At 45.1% G+C, this 18,773-nt stretch overlaps 4 protein-coding genes across 5 annotated transcripts in view; 2 read left to right on the forward strand and 2 right to left on the reverse strand.

The window, feature by feature from the left end:
• Positions 1-3,970: 3,970 nt before the first annotated feature.
• ora1 (olfactory receptor class A related 1) lies at positions 3,971-4,918 on the forward strand (the record flags this gene model as incomplete). The annotated part of the gene is made up of 1 exon (XM_084415829.1): positions 3,971-4,918. The coding sequence occupies exon 1, from the start codon at positions 3,974-3,976 to the stop codon at positions 4,916-4,918; it is 945 nt and encodes a 314-aa protein (XP_084271955.1). The 5' UTR covers positions 3,971-3,973.
• A 972-nt stretch (positions 4,919-5,890) lies between these two features.
• LOC311295683 (rho-related GTP-binding protein RhoA-D) lies at positions 5,891-11,846 on the forward strand. Of its 2 annotated transcripts, none has more exons than XM_084417151.1 (5): positions 5,891-5,997; positions 6,975-7,132; positions 9,388-9,508; positions 9,725-9,855; positions 11,462-11,846. In XM_084417151.1, exons 2-5 carry the CDS (start codon positions 6,977-6,979, stop codon positions 11,633-11,635), a joined length of 582 nt encoding a protein of 193 aa, XP_084273277.1. In that variant the 5' UTR covers positions 5,891-5,997; positions 6,975-6,976; the 3' UTR covers positions 11,636-11,846. The 2 variants fall into 2 exon arrangements, with proteins under 2 accessions (XP_084273277.1, XP_084273278.1); XM_084417152.1 differs by having other exon boundaries at positions 5,951-5,997; positions 6,975-8,465; positions 8,561-9,508.
• The window catches only part of tmem43 (transmembrane protein 43), a 12,966-nt gene continuing 6,009 nt past the window's right edge, over positions 11,817-18,773 (reverse strand). The window contains exons 8-12 of the mRNA XM_084417150.1: positions 17,044-17,171; positions 16,763-16,837; positions 16,247-16,348; positions 16,045-16,162; positions 11,817-12,553 (exon numbers count right to left, since the gene is read on the reverse strand). Of these exons, the coding sequence (XP_084273276.1) occupies positions 12,351-12,553; positions 16,045-16,162; positions 16,247-16,348; positions 16,763-16,837; positions 17,044-17,171 (626 nt within the window). The 3' untranslated portion in view covers positions 11,817-12,350. The remainder of the gene's footprint in view (positions 12,554-16,044; positions 16,163-16,246; positions 16,349-16,762; positions 16,838-17,043; positions 17,172-18,773) is intronic.
• The window catches only part of LOC311296016 (uncharacterized protein), a gene marked incomplete at both ends in the record, with an annotated part of 1,906 nt that continues 1,320 nt past the window's right edge, over positions 18,188-18,773 (reverse strand). The window contains one exon of the mRNA XM_084417643.1: positions 18,188-18,313. Coding sequence (XP_084273769.1) covers positions 18,188-18,313 — 126 coding nt within the window. The remainder of the gene's footprint in view (positions 18,314-18,773) is intronic.

Genomic DNA, 18,773 nt, shown 5'->3' on the forward strand with positions numbered 1-18,773 from the left:
AGCGAGGTGGGAGAGAGACGGGGGACGGGATCGGGAAAGGTCCACGAGCCGGGACTCGAACTGGGGCCGCCCGAGCGCAACGGCTACATGTCGGCGCTGACCACGAGGCCATTGGCACCGACATGTTTCTTCTTGGTTAAGTGAACATTAAAGGTGCAAGTGTGTAATATTTAGGAGGATCTGTTGACAGAAATGTAATATCATATTCATAACTATGTTTCCAGTGGTGTATAAAGACCTTACATAATGAAGCGTTATGTGTTTATTAGCTTAGAATGAGGCATTTCTCTCTATACACACCGCGGGTCCGCTTACATCCGCATGTTTCTACGGTGGCCCTGAGCGGACAAACACGTTTCGTCACTATGTTGTTCTTCATGATAAGAAGCTTCAGCTAAAGTCAGCGAATAAAACACTGACACAATGATGAACAAGTGACAATAATATTCGCAATAACACAGTTTTATTGAATAATTAAGTAAACATCATTTCTTCATTAATCTTTGTAATGAAACCTCATTGTTTAACTGGCTCCTCTCTGCTGTCTCGGACGACGACATCACTTCCTGTCGGTCACCGTAACTTCTGTTGGGTGCAGTTCACAACCTCACCTCTAGATGCCGCTAAAACTCACACACTGCACCTTTAAAGGAATGTTCCATTGTATAATTTTTCAAACATTATGGAACGTTACTTTTGAATGTTCTGAAACGAGTAACATTTTAAAGAAACGTTAGACGAACGTCCAGCTAAAACATTTCTGAAAAGTAACACTCCATGAACGATGTATCTCAATCTCAATTCATCTATAAAGCACAATTAAAAACAACCACAGTTGACCAATGTGCTGTATAATGTTCTAAAACCAAAACCAATTAATAAAAAAAATAATAATACAACAACAGACAACAAAGGGACATCACAAGTTATAGGCTACAGTGAAGAGATACGTTTTTAATTTTACTTTAAAAATATGTATGTTGGTGCAGTTCTAATATGAATCGGTAAACTATTCCAAAGTTTAGGTGGAAAAAGCTTGGTCACCCTTGACTTTGGAACAGTTAACAAACTCTGAGTTCTCAATGGATGGTGTATACACAACTAGTCTGAAAGGTAAGAGGGGGGGGCGAGGCCATGTAAACATTTAAAACCAAGCAGAAGCACTTTAAAGTCTATTCTAGCAGACTGGGAGCCAATGCAAAGACATTAAAACAGGAGTAATATATTTGCGTTTGCGAACACCGGTTAAGAGTCTTGCAGTTGGACCAGTTTTGGACCATTTGTCATCTAGCTAAGGAAGAATTGTTTATTCCCAAATACAGGGAGTTACAATAGTCAATTCTAGAAGAATAAAAGCATGAATCGCAGTTTCAAAGTTCTTAAAAGAAAGAAAACTCTTCACTTTAGCCGGCGCTCTTAGTTGGTAAAAAGTTGATTTGACCACTAAATTGATTTGCTTATCAAATTTAAGTGCACTATCAAATAAGACGCCCACGTTTTTTTACACACGATTTAACTGAAGATAAGATGCCATAATTTAAATGAGAAATGTTTGGGCCAAACAAAATGATCTCTGTTTTACTCTCATTTAGATTTAAAAAATAACGGTAACGGTAAAAGTAACGGCATCCGGTCTTTGACATCGGAAAGACAGGCACTGACCGAGTCCAAGCTATTTGTGTGCTTCAGGGGCAAATAAAGTTGTGTATCATCTGCAAATACAAGCCATGCTTTTCAAAAATAGAGCCTAAATGAAGCATATCGAGTGAAAACAATAAAGGGGCCACAATAGAGCCTTGGGGGACCCCACCAATCAGGGGGACCACACCCGAATGACAAACTCCTATACTGATGGAGAAGCTTCTATTTTTAAGGTATGACTGAAACCAACTTAGAGCAGTTCCTCTGATGCCGACAGCTTGCTCTAGACGAGACAGCAGGACATCATGGTCAACAGCACTTAACTCTAAAAGCACCAGTGCAACAGAGTCCCCGAGTCCGTAGCCTCTAAAACATCATCTAAAACCTTTACAAGAGCTGTCTCTGGAGAGCGCCGGTTTCTACAACCTGACTGGAAAACATCAACAACATTATTGTCATTCACATAGCTCTGCAGCTGATGTATAAATAATGTTTTTGTGTGAGAACAGTATTAAAGACCAGATAACTCTGAATGAACGTCGTATTAACATTACAAGAAGAACGTTTGTTCATAACCTTGACAGCAAATGTAAAACAAGATAAAGCTGCTAATCGAATCAAAGGCCTGTGTGACGAGTGGAGGGTTTCATTAAATGTTCCTTCATGTAACGCTCCTTACTTTACCTATGTTATCCCACATTTCCTTTATTTTGTTTATTTATTTGGCTGTTATTGTCTTGTTTATAATCCTTGCTTTATATATTATGCTAAAAACTTCATGTCCATCTCTTCTCTTGTCTTTATTTCTGGGAGCAGTTTTGGGACTTTGTCGCAGCACTTCTGATCATTTCAAAGCCGCTTCACAATGATAAAGCCGTAAAGCAGCTCTAAGAAGACAATAGAGTCATTATTCAGAACAATTCAGTTCAAGTTTAGTTTCCAATAGTGTCAGTGCAGCCAGATCTATAATATTACTAAATATGAACTAAGCCATCCAGAAACAAAGGCATCTGTTACATGCTAATAACCCTTAACGAACAGTGTGTGTGTGCGACGGGTGTGGTCAGTCCTCGGGGTGACGATGTTAAACACGCGTGTAGCGTGTGTGTTGCGTGTGTGTCGCATGTGTTGAGCTGCGTTCAGGCGTAAACACAGCTCTCCCGAGGGAATGATGGGAAGAAAACAGACCAGCCCAGACCTGCACGTCCCACAGCTCCTCATTAGCTTAATGTTGTCTAATTATCTCCTGAGGACTCGCAATTACAGGACAAACAACACACACACTTCATTCCTCACAAACAACACACACACTTCATTCCTTACACACACTGTAAGGACATTAAACATGGAAATAGATTGATCGTTAACGAAATGATACACAAAAATACAATAGAATGACATGAAGAATCTTATAATCTTTGGTAACACTTTATTTGACAGTGTCCTTGTTACATATGTTACATGTATTCACTATAGTAATAAAGAGTAAATTATGCATAATTACATGCAACTAACCCTCAACCTAACCCTATAGTAAGTACATGTTGTTAATTAATATTACTCAGTACTTAAATATATAATTACACTGTAACAATGACACCTTCAAATAAAGTGTAACCGAATCTTCATTTGTGAAACATTTCAGCAAAACAATTATATATTGTATTTAAGTATTGAGTAATATTAATTAACAACATGCACTTACTATAGGATTAGGGTTAGGTTGAGGGTTAGTTGCATGTAATTATGGATAATTTACTCTTTATTACTATAGTAAATACATGTAACATATGTAACAAGGACACTGTAAAATAAAGTGTTACCAAAATATCTAACGCAATCTGTTTATTTGTTCTTATTTCATTACTGTTTGAACTTTACATTAGTTAGGCTCCTTATCAAAATGTGAACTTTCAATGGTAAGTAAATTGTTGGTGTCATAATAACCTTATTTATTCAAATACAAGGTTAAACGGGTCAAAAACAACGAAACGATTAGCTAAATGTGACATTAATTTAAAAGTGATTATATTTTAAGGTGAAAAAACAAACTGAGAGAAGGAGAAGCATTGATTGGGCTGTCTCCTGACAGGAGCCTGATCCCGGGGGCCGGTTGCATGAACCGCGAAGACTAGTCTTACAAGTTAGACATCACGTTTTTTCTATAAGACACTTATGGAGTCATTAGGACGCGCCCCAGCTGGACACTTCTCCTCTCTTCTTCACCTCTCTCTCGTCTCTGCCATGGGTTTGAGTCGCTCCCATGGGTGTAGACGAGGCTTTATATTGGGCTTTATATTGAGCCGCGACTCAGACGTCTCTAAGCGGCTCCATGGACCTGTGCGTGACCATCAAAGGCGTGTCGTTCCTGCTGCAGACGGGTCTGGGGATCCTAGCAAACACGCTGGTGCTGCTAGCGTATGCACACATGCTTCTGCGAGAGTCTCAGCTAACACCCACGGACGCTATCCTGTGCCACCTGGCGTTCGCGGACCTGCTTCTGCTGCTCACCCGTGGCGTCCCGCAGACCCTGAGCGTGTTCGGCGTGAGGAACCTGCTAGACGACGCCGGCTGCAAGGTGGTCATATACCTGTACCGTGTGTCGCGCGCGCTGTCTGTGTGCCTGACCTGCATGCTGAGCGTGTTCCAGGCGGCTAGCATGGCCCCCGCGGCCGGCCCGCTGCTCTCCCGCCTCAAGCCTCGACTCCCGCAGCTAATCCTCCCCGGCTTCGCTGCGCTCTGGCTCCTCAACATGGCCGTCTGCATCGCCGCACCCTTCTTCTCCGTAGCGCCACGCAACGGCACCGTCCCGCCGTTCACCCTCAACCTGGGCTTCTGCCACGTGGACTTCCGCGATAACCTGTCCTACGTGGCGAACGGGGTGGCCGTGTCGGTGCGTGACTTCGCGTTCGTGGGCATGATGCTAGGCTCCAGCGGGTTCCTCCTGGTGCTCCTGCACAAGCATGGCCGGAAGCTGAAGGGCATCCGCCGCTCGCAGGGCAAGGAGACACGCGCCGCTAAGACTGTGCTGATGCTTGTGGTTCTGTACGCGGTGTTCTTCGGCATCGATAACGTCATCTGGATCTACATGCTAACGGTGGCGCAGGTGCCGGCAGTGGTGGCCGACATGAGGGTGTTCTTCTCCTCATGCTACGCCTCGCTCAGCCCGTTCCTCATCATCTCCTCCAACAAGAAGGTGAAAGCGAGGATGGTGTGTGCGAGCGCAGACCCAGCGGACGACAGCAAGCAGTCAGACGTCAAAAACTCAGAGTCCTAGTTACGTATAATGCTGCTTACAAACTCTATGTTTGTAAAGAAAGACTACGCGCCTGCGCACATATATATTCAAACGCGCATACCTATAGACTAAACACATAATATGTATGTGCACGCCGTCAGCGTTTTCATGGATTCACGTTTTGTTTTTACATTTTTTTCTAAACCTGCACCTTGGAGCATTCTCGAGACTCCAAACACTGTTGTTGTGCAAATGAACGGCCAGAACACATTAAAGGTTTTCTGTTTTCAGTTAAAAAGGTGTCATGTAAGCGGCCCCTAAGTTAATAACTAATTATCTTTGCAATGGAAGTGAATCAATCAAAACTAACTTTAGCTAGACAATAATTTTATTCTGGAGCTGCTGTAAAGCCAAAACAATCTCTGTTACTTTAATTTCCTATTATCACTGTAAAGCTGCTTTGAAACAATATACATTGTTCAAAGCGCTATATAAATGAAGGTGACTTGACTTGATATATTGTCTCTGTGTTTGAATGGGAAAACTCTATGTACTTAATAAACGAACTGTTGGAAAGTGAACTGTGAGGACTCTTATTTTGACGCCTCTGTTGAGGACTCTTAGTTTGACGGGTAGTTTAGTTAACCAAACAGAGGACGGCAAGCAGTCAAATGTCAAAAGCTGAACTCTTGGTATTATTTAAACTAATAGTGCTGGCTTACAAACTATAGTGTAGCGCACAGACTCTTGTCAACAGTGGTGAAATTGCTGTTTCATTTTTCACCGGAGATTATAAGGTTAGGAGTTCCTAAGCAGGAAGTAAAGAAAGACTAGTAGTGAGTGAGCAGCGCTTCTGTTCTGCGTTAAGAAACAAAGCCTCCATTGTTTGTCATTCTTCAGACATTACTATATATTGTCTGTGTTTGAATGTGAAAACTGTATGCACTTAATAAACGAACTGTTGGAAAGTGAACTGTGAGGACTCTTATTTTGACGCGTCTGTTGAGGACTCTTAGTTTAACGGGTTGGTTGTTCAGCCGCCATCTTGTCTGGTTGTGTCAGGCTTCAGGCGCGCGCACTGAACCGACCCGGAAAACTTGAGCCGAGTTAAACTGACGGTGAGACCGAGTTTAATTAGATTTCCCCTCCGCTTTTCCAAGCTTTAAAAAAGATCAAGACTCTCATTAAACTTCACCTGCCGGAGAGAGTGGGTCGGGTCCTCGATGTTCGATGGTTTGAATGATGACTTTACTGAGAAGAGTCGATCACTTCCGGTGGTGTAGCTGTTAGCTTCGCAGCGACAGTTTGGCACATTGAAAATAAATACAAACTTTTAAAACAAAAACAAAAAACGTTTATGTAAATGAGAAACGAATCCCTGTGAGTGACATAATAATACGATTATTCACCCTTACGCTGTAAGAATCTGCATTTATTCCTGAAATGAAACCGGTCAGATAGCAGCGTATAAACACATTTAAAAACAACTGCGTGTTGATCATTCATATGAAACTCTTACTGAATTAACAGTGTTGTTTTCATTCATTTTTTGTTTTTCCATGACAGTATTTTTAATGTGTCAGCATTTAACGGGCGAATCTCATGAAATCTAACAGCAGCAGCGCATTTCATTTACACAATGATAATAATAATAATATTTCACATGGTAAAAAAATTAGCCTGACGACTATTGTGTGACTTTGATTTGCGTGCCATTTTTGCACTTGATTTATTATTTTATTGTAATGTATTGTAATGTACGTCATATTTGATCAGGAAATCTGGTTAATAAAGTCAAGATGCAAAAATATTAAATCTCCTTATATAATAGGCTGCATTCTATTTAGAATGATTATAAATAAAAATATAGTTATATTGTTAATATATGTGTATGTGTGTGTGTATATTGTTGATTGAATTAATTTAATATTGAAAATATTTAATATAAATATATAGTGAACATGAAATATAATAATAGGCATTTCTGTAGCTCAAACTGTAGATTACGGCATGAACAATACCAAGGTTGTGGCCTGTGGGTTTGGTTTGCAGGTAAACATGAACGTATGATATTAATCTGCGCATGTGTTTTCAGAGATGGCGGCGATCCGTAAGAAGCTGGTGATCGTCGGGGACGGCGCGTGCGGGAAGACCTGCCTCCTCATCGTCTTCAGTAAAGACCAGTTCCCCGAGGTCTATGTGCCCACCGTCTTCGAGAACTACGTGGCCGACATTGAGGTGGACAGCAAGCAGGTGAGCAGCGCAGGCGTGTGTCATGTGACTGAGTGTGTGTCATGTGACTGAGCGTGTCATGTGGCTGAGCGTGCATCATGTGACTGGCGTGTGGCTGAGCGTGTCGTGTGGCTGAGCGTGCGTCATGTGACTGAACGTGAGTCATGTGACTGGTGTGTCATGTGACTGGTGTGTGGCTGAGCGTGCGTCGTGACTGAGCATGTGTCATGTGACTGGCATGTGGCTGAGCGTGTCGTGTGACTAGCGTGCGTCATGTGACTGGCGTGTGGCTGAGCGTGTCGTTTGACTAGCGTGCGTCATGTGACTGAGCGTGTCATGTGACTGAGCGTGCGTCATGTGACTAGCGTGCATCATGTGACTGGCGTGTGGCTGAGCGTGCGTCATGTGACTGCCGTGTGGCTGAGCGTGCGTCATGTGACTGGCGTGTGGCTGAGCGTGTCGTGTGGCTGAGCGTGCATCATGTGACTGGCGTGTGGCTGAGCGTGCGTCATGTGACTGGCGTGTGGCTGAGCGTGCGTCATGTGACTGGCGTGTGGCTGAGCGTGCATCATGTTACTGGCGTGTGGCTGAGCGTGTCGTGTGGCTGAGCGTGCATCATGTGACTGGCGTGTGGCTGAGCGTGCATCATGTTACTGGCGTGTGGCTGAGCGTGCGTTATGTGACTGAGCGTGTGGCTGAGCGTGCGTCATGTGACTGGCGTGTGGCTGAGCGTGCGTCATGTGACTGGCGTGTGGCTGAGCGTGCATCATGTGACTGGCGTGTGGCTGAGCGTGTCGTGTGGCTGAGCGTGCATCATGTTACTGGCGTGTGGCTGAGCGTGCATCATGTTACTGGCGTGTGGCTGAGCGTGCGTTATGTGACTGAGCGTGTGGCTGAGCGTGCGTCATGTGACTGAGCGTGTGTCATGTGACTGGGCGTGCATCATGTGACTGGCGTGTGGCTGAGCGTGTCGTGTGGCTGAGCGTGCGTCATGTGACTGAACGTGAGTCATGTGACTGGTGTCATTGACTGGCGTGTGGCTGAGCGTGTCGTTTGACTAGCGTGCGTCATGTGACTGAGCGTGCGTCATGCGACTAGCGTGCATCATGTGACTGGCGTGTGGCTGAGCGTGCGTCATGTGACTGAGCGTGCGTCATGTGACTGAGCGTGTGTCATGTGACTGGCGTGTGGCTGAGCGTGTCGTGTGTCTGAGCGTGTGTCATGTGACTGGCGTGTGTCTGAGCGTGCGTCATGTGACTGGCGTGTGGCTGAGCGTGCGTCATGTGACTGGCGTGTGGCTGAGCGTGCGTCATGTGACTGGCGTGTGGCTGAGCGTGCGTCATGTGACTGGCGTGTGGCTGAGCGTGTGTCATGTGACTGAGCGTGCGGCGTGCGTCATGCGACTGGCGTGTGGCTGAGCGCGCGTCATGCGACTGGCGTGTGGCTGAGCGTGCGTCATGCGACTGGCGTGTGGCTGAGCGCGCGTCATGCGACTGGCGTGTGGCTGAGCGCGTGTCATGCGACTGGCGTGTGGCTGAGCGTGTGTCATGCGACTGGCGTGTGGCTGAGCGTGTGTCATGTGACTGAGCGTGTGGCTGAGCGCGTGTCATGCGACTGGCGTGTGGCTGAGCGCGTGTCATGCGACTGGCGTGTGGCTGAGCGTGTGTCATGTGACTGAGCGTGTGGCTGAGCGTGTGTCATGTGACTGAGCGTGTGGCTGAGCGTGCGTCATGTGACTGGCTGAGCGTGTGTCATGTGACTGGCTGAGCGTGTGGCTGAGCGTGCGTCATGCGACTGGCGTGTGGCTGAGCGTGTGTCATGTGACTGGCTGAGCGTGTGTCATGTGACTGGCTGAGCGTGTGGCTGAGCGTGCGTCATGTGACTGGCGTGTGGCTGAGCGTGCGTCATGCGACTGGCGTGTGGCTGAGCGTGCGTCATGCGACTGGCGTGTGGCTGAGCGTGTTGTGACAGGCGTCTTGGCGTGTGTCGGGACTCGTGTGTCATGCATCATGTGACTGAGTGTGTGTCATGTGACTGAGTGTGTGTCATGTGACTTGCGTGGTGTGGCTGAGCGTGTTGTGACAGGCATCTTGGCGTGTGTCGGGACTCGTGTGTCATGCATCATGTGACTGAGTGTGTGTCATGCGTCATGTGACAGGCGTGGTGTGGCTGAGCGTGTCATGTGAAGGCGTCTTGGCGTGTGTCATGTGACTCACATGGCGTGTGACTAAACGTGTGTCATGTGACTGGTGTGTGTGTGTGTGTGTGTGTTCCAGGTGGAGCTGGCGCTGTGGGATACGGCGGGACAGGAGGATTATGATCGGCTGCGGCCGCTCTCCTATCCCGACACTGACGTCATCCTCATGTGCTTCTCTGTCGACAGCCCCGACAGCCTGGGTGAGTCTCGCCCCACACACACACACATCACATCACACACACACACCTACATACACACATCTGCATCACACACACACACACACACACATTTACATCACATCACAAACACGCACATCAGACACATACACATCACACACACACACACTCACACATCTACATCACAGACACACCTCTCTGCTGCTGCTTCATCTCAACTCTGACCTTTCTGGCCGTCAGAGAACATTCCTGAGAAGTGGACGCCCGAGGTCAAGCATTTCTGCCCTAACGTTCCTATAATCCTGGTGGGCAACAAGAAGGACCTGCGGAACGACGAGCACACGCGCCGCGAGCTCATCAAGATGAAGCAGGTGCGTTTCTCACTCCTCCGTGTCATAAAGAGCACCAGAACACATTATTCCCCACATTCTCCATTGTTGCGGCTCCTCTCTTCCCAGTCTGTCAGTAACGCTCTGTTTAGTTCCTGTCTCTATGAAGCCCCTCCTTCTGAAAAGCACACTGTTCTCTGATTGGTTGGCTGGAGAAGTGTGCTGTGATTGGTCGAGCGCTTAGAGTGTGTTTGGGAACCGCCCCTTTCCATAACCGCCAGTTTAACAACACACTACTAACTAACTCAACCAGGCCCCGCCCCTTTATTCTGCGTATGAAAAAAAAATATATATACACTATAGGTTTGCTGCCGTTTTCCTTAATTCTGTTGAATTTGTTCATTCTCAGACAAAATAAATGTAAAATTGGGACTTTAAATGAGCTTGATTGAAACTTCAGGTTCTCCCGTTTAAACTGATATATTGATGCTGAACGGGTGAGAAACGCCAAGAGAAGTTCAGGCAAGTCCGGCGTCTGTCGATGTTTAAAGGTGCTCTAAGTAACTTTTTTTTACCTTAACTGAACAGCTTCGGAGTCATTGGAATGGTTATATTACTTATTTCGGGTTGAATGGTGGTCGTTTCGCACCCCCCTGGTGCCCGTGAGCGGAAAATACGCACTTGCAACTTTGGGCCGCCGCGTCAGGAAGTCTCGCGTGATATCAGGTCTTATAGTTTTAAAGAATGTCCCATCTGCTTTGATGTCGTTGATCTGCTAGCCTCTGGTGTCTGAGAATCGCCAACGAGTTTTTACAACAGTGTTGTCAAATATCTATTCCGAAGCTGTGGGGGGAGCTCTAGAGAGAAACCTGCGAGCAAAAGGCGAGAATACAGCGAAGAAATCCCGAAACTACTGAGCCCCGCTTTAAAACCAGGACCCCAGGACTTTTGTCGCACTTGAACCACGAATACACCAAAAAATATGAATGGATTAGAGGAGTTTAGTGGTTGAAATATAAAAGTAACAAATCCTTGGGTCAATCTGACCCCCTTAGGAATGAATGTAGTGTCGAGGAATGGTTCAGTACACATAGAAAAACCTAAAAATGCTCATAATTCAAACTAAAAATGCTAAAACTTTATTAAAAAATGTATTTTATAATGTCTACATGTGTATCTGAATGAATACTGAGGAGAACTGACTTTAGGACCCAGAGGAACAGCTCATTTACTCCATATAGAGCTATAAGGCCATCTAGAGTCATGAAATATCATCTTATATTATTATTATCCACAAGAGGTCAAAGACTCCCAATGTAAGATATTTAGAGCTGAATTAAAAGGGTTATGCATGAAATTGTTAGTTATTTTGAACTTAAGTTGAAAGAATGTGAGGAATTACTATTTATTTATTGATCTAATCTAGTAATCTAAAGGCAAATGAATAAAAAAAAAAAAAAAATTAAATAAAAAAGAAATAAGCTTTCTGGACCAAAAAAAAAAAAAGTATAATTTTAGGGCTTGGGGTGATTTTGGCCTGCGAGGGAAAGATGCGTTACAGAACGCGAGGGAAGGGTGAGGGCTAAATCCACAAACCTTGTGCACTTGTTGTCAGATCCTGTGAATCCTCCGTGTGTCTGTCCCGCAGGAGCCGGTCAAACCCGAGGAGGGCCGAGACATGGCCAACCGCATCTGTGCCTTCGGATACATGGAGTGCTCTGCCAAAAGCAAGGATGGCGTGCGTGAGGTGTTCGAGATGGCCACCAGGGCGGCGCTGCAGGCGCGCAAGGGCAAGAAGAACAACAAGTGCCTCCTGCTGTGAACTTCCTCTCCAACTCCTGCAGTTCCTCTAGTGCTGAGAGTTTACATCAGTATTTAACGCTTTCAGACTCGCCTCGAGCCGCAAACACACACATATGCAACCCATCCGGACCAGCCCTGCACACACACTCCCACAGACTTGAAGATCATTCTTTTGTCTTTCACAATAATCAGACTTTGGTATGTTTGTGTATTAAAGCCTTTATAAGACGCTTGGTGTTTCTCGTGCATTGCTTTACATTTACATTCATTCACTGAGGAACACAGCGAACGGTTCACCATAAACCTCATAAAGAGCTTGAACACACACCTGAGCATTTCTGCAGTCAAACACACACACACACTGTACATGAAGTTCCTGCTCACGCTGAAGAACAGGAGCTTCTTCCTCATTGGTTCTGTCTCAAATATCTAATCGTTCTTAAATCAAGATAGTTACTGGAGAAGACACATGACTGAAGACATTAAGGCTTGTTTTCTGAGAAAATGTGTTTAAAACAAGAACAAAGATCTTCCAATGAAGTCAGAAAATTCAAAGGTAAAACTAAATGATTTGTAAGGCCCTGTTAGCAGATATTAGTTCTCTCTTTAGGCACAAACTCACAGTTCTCCAGTAAAGGTGTTGATGTGAGAGTGTTTAGATGTTTGAGCTGGAGAACACGACAGACACACTGAGGACGAGCAGGAGAAGCTGAAGCTGCTGGACTTCACACGGGTCACTGGTGCTTCTTGGCCGGCGCTCGCGCGCGTGCGATGACTAGCGGCAGGAGTGCTAGCAGTGCTATCATCACGCCCAGCAGGGGGCGGTAGAAGATCCAGCCGGCCGAGACCGTCAGCAGAGACAGAGAACACGAGACGCAGAGAGAGAAGATCTTCAGCCCCGCCGACACCAGCTCACGCAGCACAGGAACACACTCCACTGAGAGAAAGAGAGAGAGAGAGAGAGTGTGTGTGTGAGGGTAGCATGTACAGAGTGTGTGTGTGTGTGTGTGTGTGTGTGAGGGTAGCATGTACAGAGTGTGTGTGTGTGTGTGTGTGGGTAGCATGTACAGAGTGTGTGTGTGTGTGTGTGTGTGTGTGTGAGGGTAGCATGTACAGAGTGTGTGTGTGTGTGTGTGTGGGTAGCATGTACAGAGTGTAGAGTGTGTGTGTGTGGGGGTAGCATGTACAGAGTGTGTGTGTGTGTGTGTGTGTGTGGGTAGAATGTACAGAGTGTGTGTGTGTGGGTAGCATGTACAGAGTGTGTGTGTGTGTGTGTGTGTGTGTGTGTGTGTGTGTGAGGGTAGCATGTACAGAGTGTGTGTAGAATGTACAGAGTGTGTGTGTGTGTGTGTGTGTGTGTGTGTGTGTGTGTGTGTGTGTGTGTGTGTGTGAGGGTAGCATGTACAGAGTGTGTGTGTGTGTGTGGGTAGCATGTACAGAGTGTAGAGTGTGTGTGTGGGGGGGTAGCATGTACAGAGTGTGTGTGTGTGTGTGTGTGTGTGTGTGAGGGTAGAATGTACAGAGTGTAGAGTGTGTGTGTGTGTGTGTGTGTGTGTGTGTGGGGGGGTAGCATGTACAGAGTGTGTGTGTGTGTGAGGGTAGAATGTACAGAGTGTAGAGTGTGTGTGTGTGGGGGTAGCATGTACAGAGTGTGTGTGTGTGTGTGTGTGTGTGTGTGTGTGTGTGTGTGTGTGTGTGTGTGTGTGTGTGAGGGTAGCATGTACAGAGTGTGTGTGTGTGTGTGTGTGTGTGTGTTTGTGTGAGGGTAGCATGTACAGAGTGTGTGTGTGTGTGTGTGTGTGTGTGTGAGGGTAGCATGTACAGAGTGTGTTTGTGTGAGGGTAGCATGTACAGAGTGTGTGTGTGTGAGGGTAGCATGTACAGAGTGTGTGTGTGTGTGTGTGTGTTTGTGTGAGGGTAGCATGTACAGAGTGTGTGTGTGTGTGTGTGTGTGTGTGAGGGTAGCATGTACAGAGTGTGTTTGTGTGAGGGTAGCATGTACAGAGTGTGTGTGTGTGAGGGTAGCATGTACAGAGTGTGTGTGTGTGTGTGTGTGTGTTTGTGTGAGGGTAGCATGTACAGAGTGTGTGTGTGTGTGTGTGTGTGTGTGAGGGTAGCATGTACAGAGTGAACAGCAGCGGTCCTAGTACTGAGCCCTGTGGTACGCCATACTGACCATGTGATCTATGAGACATCTCATCATTTACTGCTACAAACTGATAACGGTCAGATAAGTATGATTTAAACCATGCTAGTGCAATTCCACTAATGCCAACATCATTTTCGAGTATTTAAAAGAATGTTGTGGTCAATAGTGTCAAATGCAGCACTAAGATCGAGTAACACTAATAGAGAGACACAACCACGATCGGATGATAAGAGCAGATCATGTGTGACTCTAATGAGAGCTGTCTCGGTACTATGGTATGGTCTAAATCCTGACTGGAAATCCTCCAGATATCATTTCTTTCTAGAAAGGAACATAGTTGTGAGGATACCGCCTTTTCTAGTGTCTTTGGCAGAAAGGGTAGATTCGAGATCGGCCTGTAATTGACTAATTCTGTACGATCAAGTTTTTGGTACGTATCCTAATGACAAAGATGAATTAATGATATTAAAGGGATAGTTCACCCAAAAATGAAAATTCTGTCATCATTTACTCACCCTCAGGTTGTTCCAAACCTGTATGAGTTTCTTTGTTCTGCTGAACACAAAGGAAGATATTTGGAAGAATGTTTGTAACCAAACAGATCTCGGTCCCCATTGACTTCCATAGTATATCATTTTTCCTACTATGGAAGTCAATGGGGACTGAGATCTGTTTGATTACAAACATTCTTCCAAATATCTTCCTTTGTGTTCAGCAGAACAAAGAAACTCTTTTGGATGTGTTTATTGTTATTATATTGGCTGGGTTTATAAAATTGAAAGGATCATTGCTTGGTGCATTTGGAAACAAAGCTTGTCTATTTCTAAATGTAATCGCGTGCATGATGATTATACTGTCCGTGTGTTGAAAAAAACAAACACACTCGTAACAGACACACCCCAAAGCGGAGACGTTACAGCGTTGCCAGCGGCACCGAGCGGAGTTTTGCCGCTGTAGTGGACGCGCACCGTGAAGCTGCGTTCACACCAAACGCGAATAGAGTGTCTGGCGCGAGTGATTTCAATGTTAAGTTAATGCAAAGACGCGTTTACGCGCGTCTGGAGGTCCTGCGGCGCGAATGAGGCGTTTAGCGCGGCAGACGTTAATTTGCCTCATTCGCGCGTCCAGTTCTTTTAAAATCTTTTATCACATAAAAACTTGATTTCAATAGGCCTATATGACACATTCATTTTGTTCACTTTCATTCATTTTCGTCCAGTTCACGTTGTTGTTTTGTATTGTGACAGGGGCTATGTATTTTCTTTTATTATGGCCTACTTGAGAAATATACAAATTTGCTCACTAAGAACCTGTGAACCACAATACCAAACTGGCAGTCTGATTTTCTGTGAACTGAATTGTTAACCTAAAGTAAACTTCTTTGACTTTTATGCACATCATGTCTTTTTTTAAATATTATTTTTTCTAAAATTATAGTCCTACTTTAAAAAAATCCCACTACATCCCACTACACTGTGCATGATACTATGCACAGTATCGAAATATATTGCAATATATTGAATCGTGACCCATGTATCGTGATACGTATCGTATCGCCAGATTCTTGCCAATACACAGCCCTAACTCCAATAGAGTTCAGAATGTGTGTGTGTGTGTGTGAGTGAGAAAGAGTGTGGGTTAGGGTTAGGGTTAGTTGTACTTGTACAACTATCTTTGTGAGGACCAGTTTGAGTGTTAGACCAGTGGAGTGAGGACAGAGAGAGTAAAGGACATGTTGGCCGGTCCTCAGTCTCTGAGAGCCTTTAAAGGCCTGTTTGAGGGTCAAGACTTGGTTTTAGGGATAAGGTTATAATGAGGTTAAAGGGATACTCCACTTTAAAATGAAAATTCTGTCATCATATACTCACCCTCATGACAGAAAGGAAGATATTTAGAAGAATATCAGTAACCAGACAGTTTCTGGTCTCATTGACTTCCATAGTAGGAAAAAAATATACTATGGAAGTCAATGAGACCAAAAACTGTCTGGTTACTGATTTTCTTCTAAATATCTTCCTTTCTGTTCAGCAGAAGAAAGAAATTCATAAAGGATTGAAACAACATGAGGGTGAGTATATGATGACAGAATTTTCATTTTAAAGTGGAGTATCCCTTTAAGGGTCGGTTTAGGGTCAGGGGTCGGGTTAGGCACTTAGTTGTGATGGGTAAGTTTAGGGTAAGCGGCTAGAGATTGCATTGTGTCAATGAATGTCCTCATAAAGATAGATGTACAAGAGTGTGTGTGTGTGTGTGTGTGTGTGTGTGTGTGTGTGTGTTACCCAGTGTGTAGATGATGCGTGTGCTCAGACTAACGGACAGAAACATGAGCACCCATCCGCCGAGTCTCAGTGCCCACGTCTTCATTGTGTTCAGCTGATGTTCTTTAGCAAACACCTCCTGCAGAGAAAAACACACACACACACACACACGTGTCAGCAGCGCGACTGCAGCGGTGGATCTGAGTGATGTGGCGTGACGCACCTCTGCTGTCAGATCTCCCATATACAGGATCTCCAGCGTCTCTCCGGCTCGAGTCCTGAAGGCCGTCAGCCGATCCGCCTGCTGCATCGCCACAATACTGACCTGCAACACACACACACACACACACACACACACACACACAGAGAAATACACACACAGTTACACACACAGAGAAACACACACACACACACACACACACACAGAGACACACACACACACACACAGAGACACACACAGAGACACACACAGAGAAACACACACACACACAGGTACACACACATATATACACACACACACACACACATATACACACACAGAGAAACACACACACACACACACACACACAGAGAGAAACACACACACACACAGGTACACACACATATATACACACACACACACACACACACACACACACACACACACACACACAAGAAACCCTCAAACACCTGATGATCATATTTGTTACTCATGAAGTAAACTGAAGTCGCTTCAGTCCAGCTGATTGGCTGTTCTCACCTTATGGGCGGGGCCAGGATAGAATCCGTCACCGCAGAGACCAGCGTAAGCGAAACGAACACGCACATCACCGACCTGAACAACAACACGACAACATCACTGTGTGTGTGTGAGCGTATCTGTATGTGTGTGTGTGTGTGTGTGTGTGTGTGTGTATTTGTGTATGCGTGTGTATTTGTGTATGCGCGCGTGTGTGTGTGTATATATATGTGTGTGTGTGTGTGTGTGTGTGTGTGTGTGTGTGTGTGTGTGTGTGTGTGTGCGTGCGTGTGTTCGCTCACCTCTGGACGTCGAGGGTTTGCCGTGTGGTAGAAGTAATCGTCCTGCACCGTCAGGAAGGGGTTGGTAACAGGAACAGGAAGTCCTGCGAGACTCAGCGTCTGGAAGTCATTGATCTGCTCCACCAGCCCTGAAACACACACGTGTGAGCAACACGTGACACGCCTGAGGAAGAGGATGTAACATCTGGACCAATCAGACACACACAAATTATTCATTATATTTAATGAATAATCCAGCAAACTCACTCAATCAACAAAGGTCTGTGAAACTTCCCGCAAAAACTAACATCCCACGAACACACCGGCAGAACCCGGAGTCCTGGTACAGGACACACTGAGACTGAGGAGAGTTTTACGACCCCAAAAAGGAATTTGCAGGGAATTGTGACTCACTTAATTCTGGCTGAGAAGGAGAAATAAACCCTGTTAATCCTATATATTCCATATATGTCCACGTGAGAAATGTATTCACACACATCTAATTTTCCTCTCATGATGTGGTTTGGCTTATGTCTTCATTTTCTCTTCTAAACTCTTTTGGATTAATGTTTCAGACTTGCATACTATGGTAAACCAAAATCATTTTTAGTCTCTATAAACTCCAATCTTCGTCCCCCATTTGTTCATTTACATCACATTTTGCTAACATTAGTATTGTAAGAATCTTGAAGATTCTTTTCTTAAACACAATGGGTCGTAAAATTTCCCTCCAAAGGGAAATCTTCTCATTGGCTCACACACCTCTTCTCATTGGCTCACACACCTCTTCTCATTGGCTCACACACCTCTTCCCATTGGCTCACACACCTCTTCTCATTGGCTCACACACCTCTTCCCATTGGCTCACACACCTCTTCTCATTGGCTCACACACCTCTTCTCATTGGCTCACACACCTCTTCCCATTGGCTCACACACCTCTTCTCATTGGCTCACACACCTCTTCCCATTGGCTCACACACCTCTTCCCATTGGCTCACACACCTCTTCTCATTGGCTCACACACCTCTTCTCATTGGCTCACACACCTTCAGAGGGTGTGACATCTTCACGCTTTAGAAATCACTGATCACAAGATCACGTTTTTTACTCTCTTAGTCTTTTTCTGGAATGCTGATGTGAAGATGATGCTGAACTAGAAGTTTCTAAGGACCCCAAGCGTGTGCCAGGCTGCGGCTTTCCATTCCCCAAAGATCCTCTGACTCCCACTGGGTCTCCCTCATCAAGACCACATCAGCAGGATCAGCAGGATCAACTGGAGCCTCAACAAACTGCATCAGGACAGTTTCATTCAAGTGGGCGAGACATGCGAATAAAGGGCGTGTTAGAACTAGACTGATGGTTTGCTCAAGGCTGTTGATCTGCTGAATTCCAAACTCTTTCCTGTATTCTGCTTCAGCTCTCTTTCTCTTGGTAAACTGTATGTGTGTGTATGTTAGAGTAGTTTAAGTGTTTAGACTAGTTAATAAAGTCTTGTTCATGTCACACGTAAAGTTGTCCGTATCTCAAGCTCTAGTCATAGATCTTGACTACTTGCTCTTAGTACTGTACAGTAAGAAAGACATTTCCCATGCCCCGCAAATATACATTTCTTAGAATTAATAAACAATTAACACTGAGTGTTCACGGGACAAACAGGTTCATTGATTGTAAAATTAATTTACAACATTACAACATCAACTGATCCAAATATTCATAATCAATTATAACAAGTTATTATTGATTATTAAT

Source organism: Rutilus rutilus (genome assembly GCF_951802725.1).
Source record: "Rutilus rutilus genome assembly, chromosome: 8".
Taxonomy (NCBI): domain Eukaryota; kingdom Metazoa; phylum Chordata; class Actinopteri; order Cypriniformes; family Leuciscidae; genus Rutilus; species Rutilus rutilus.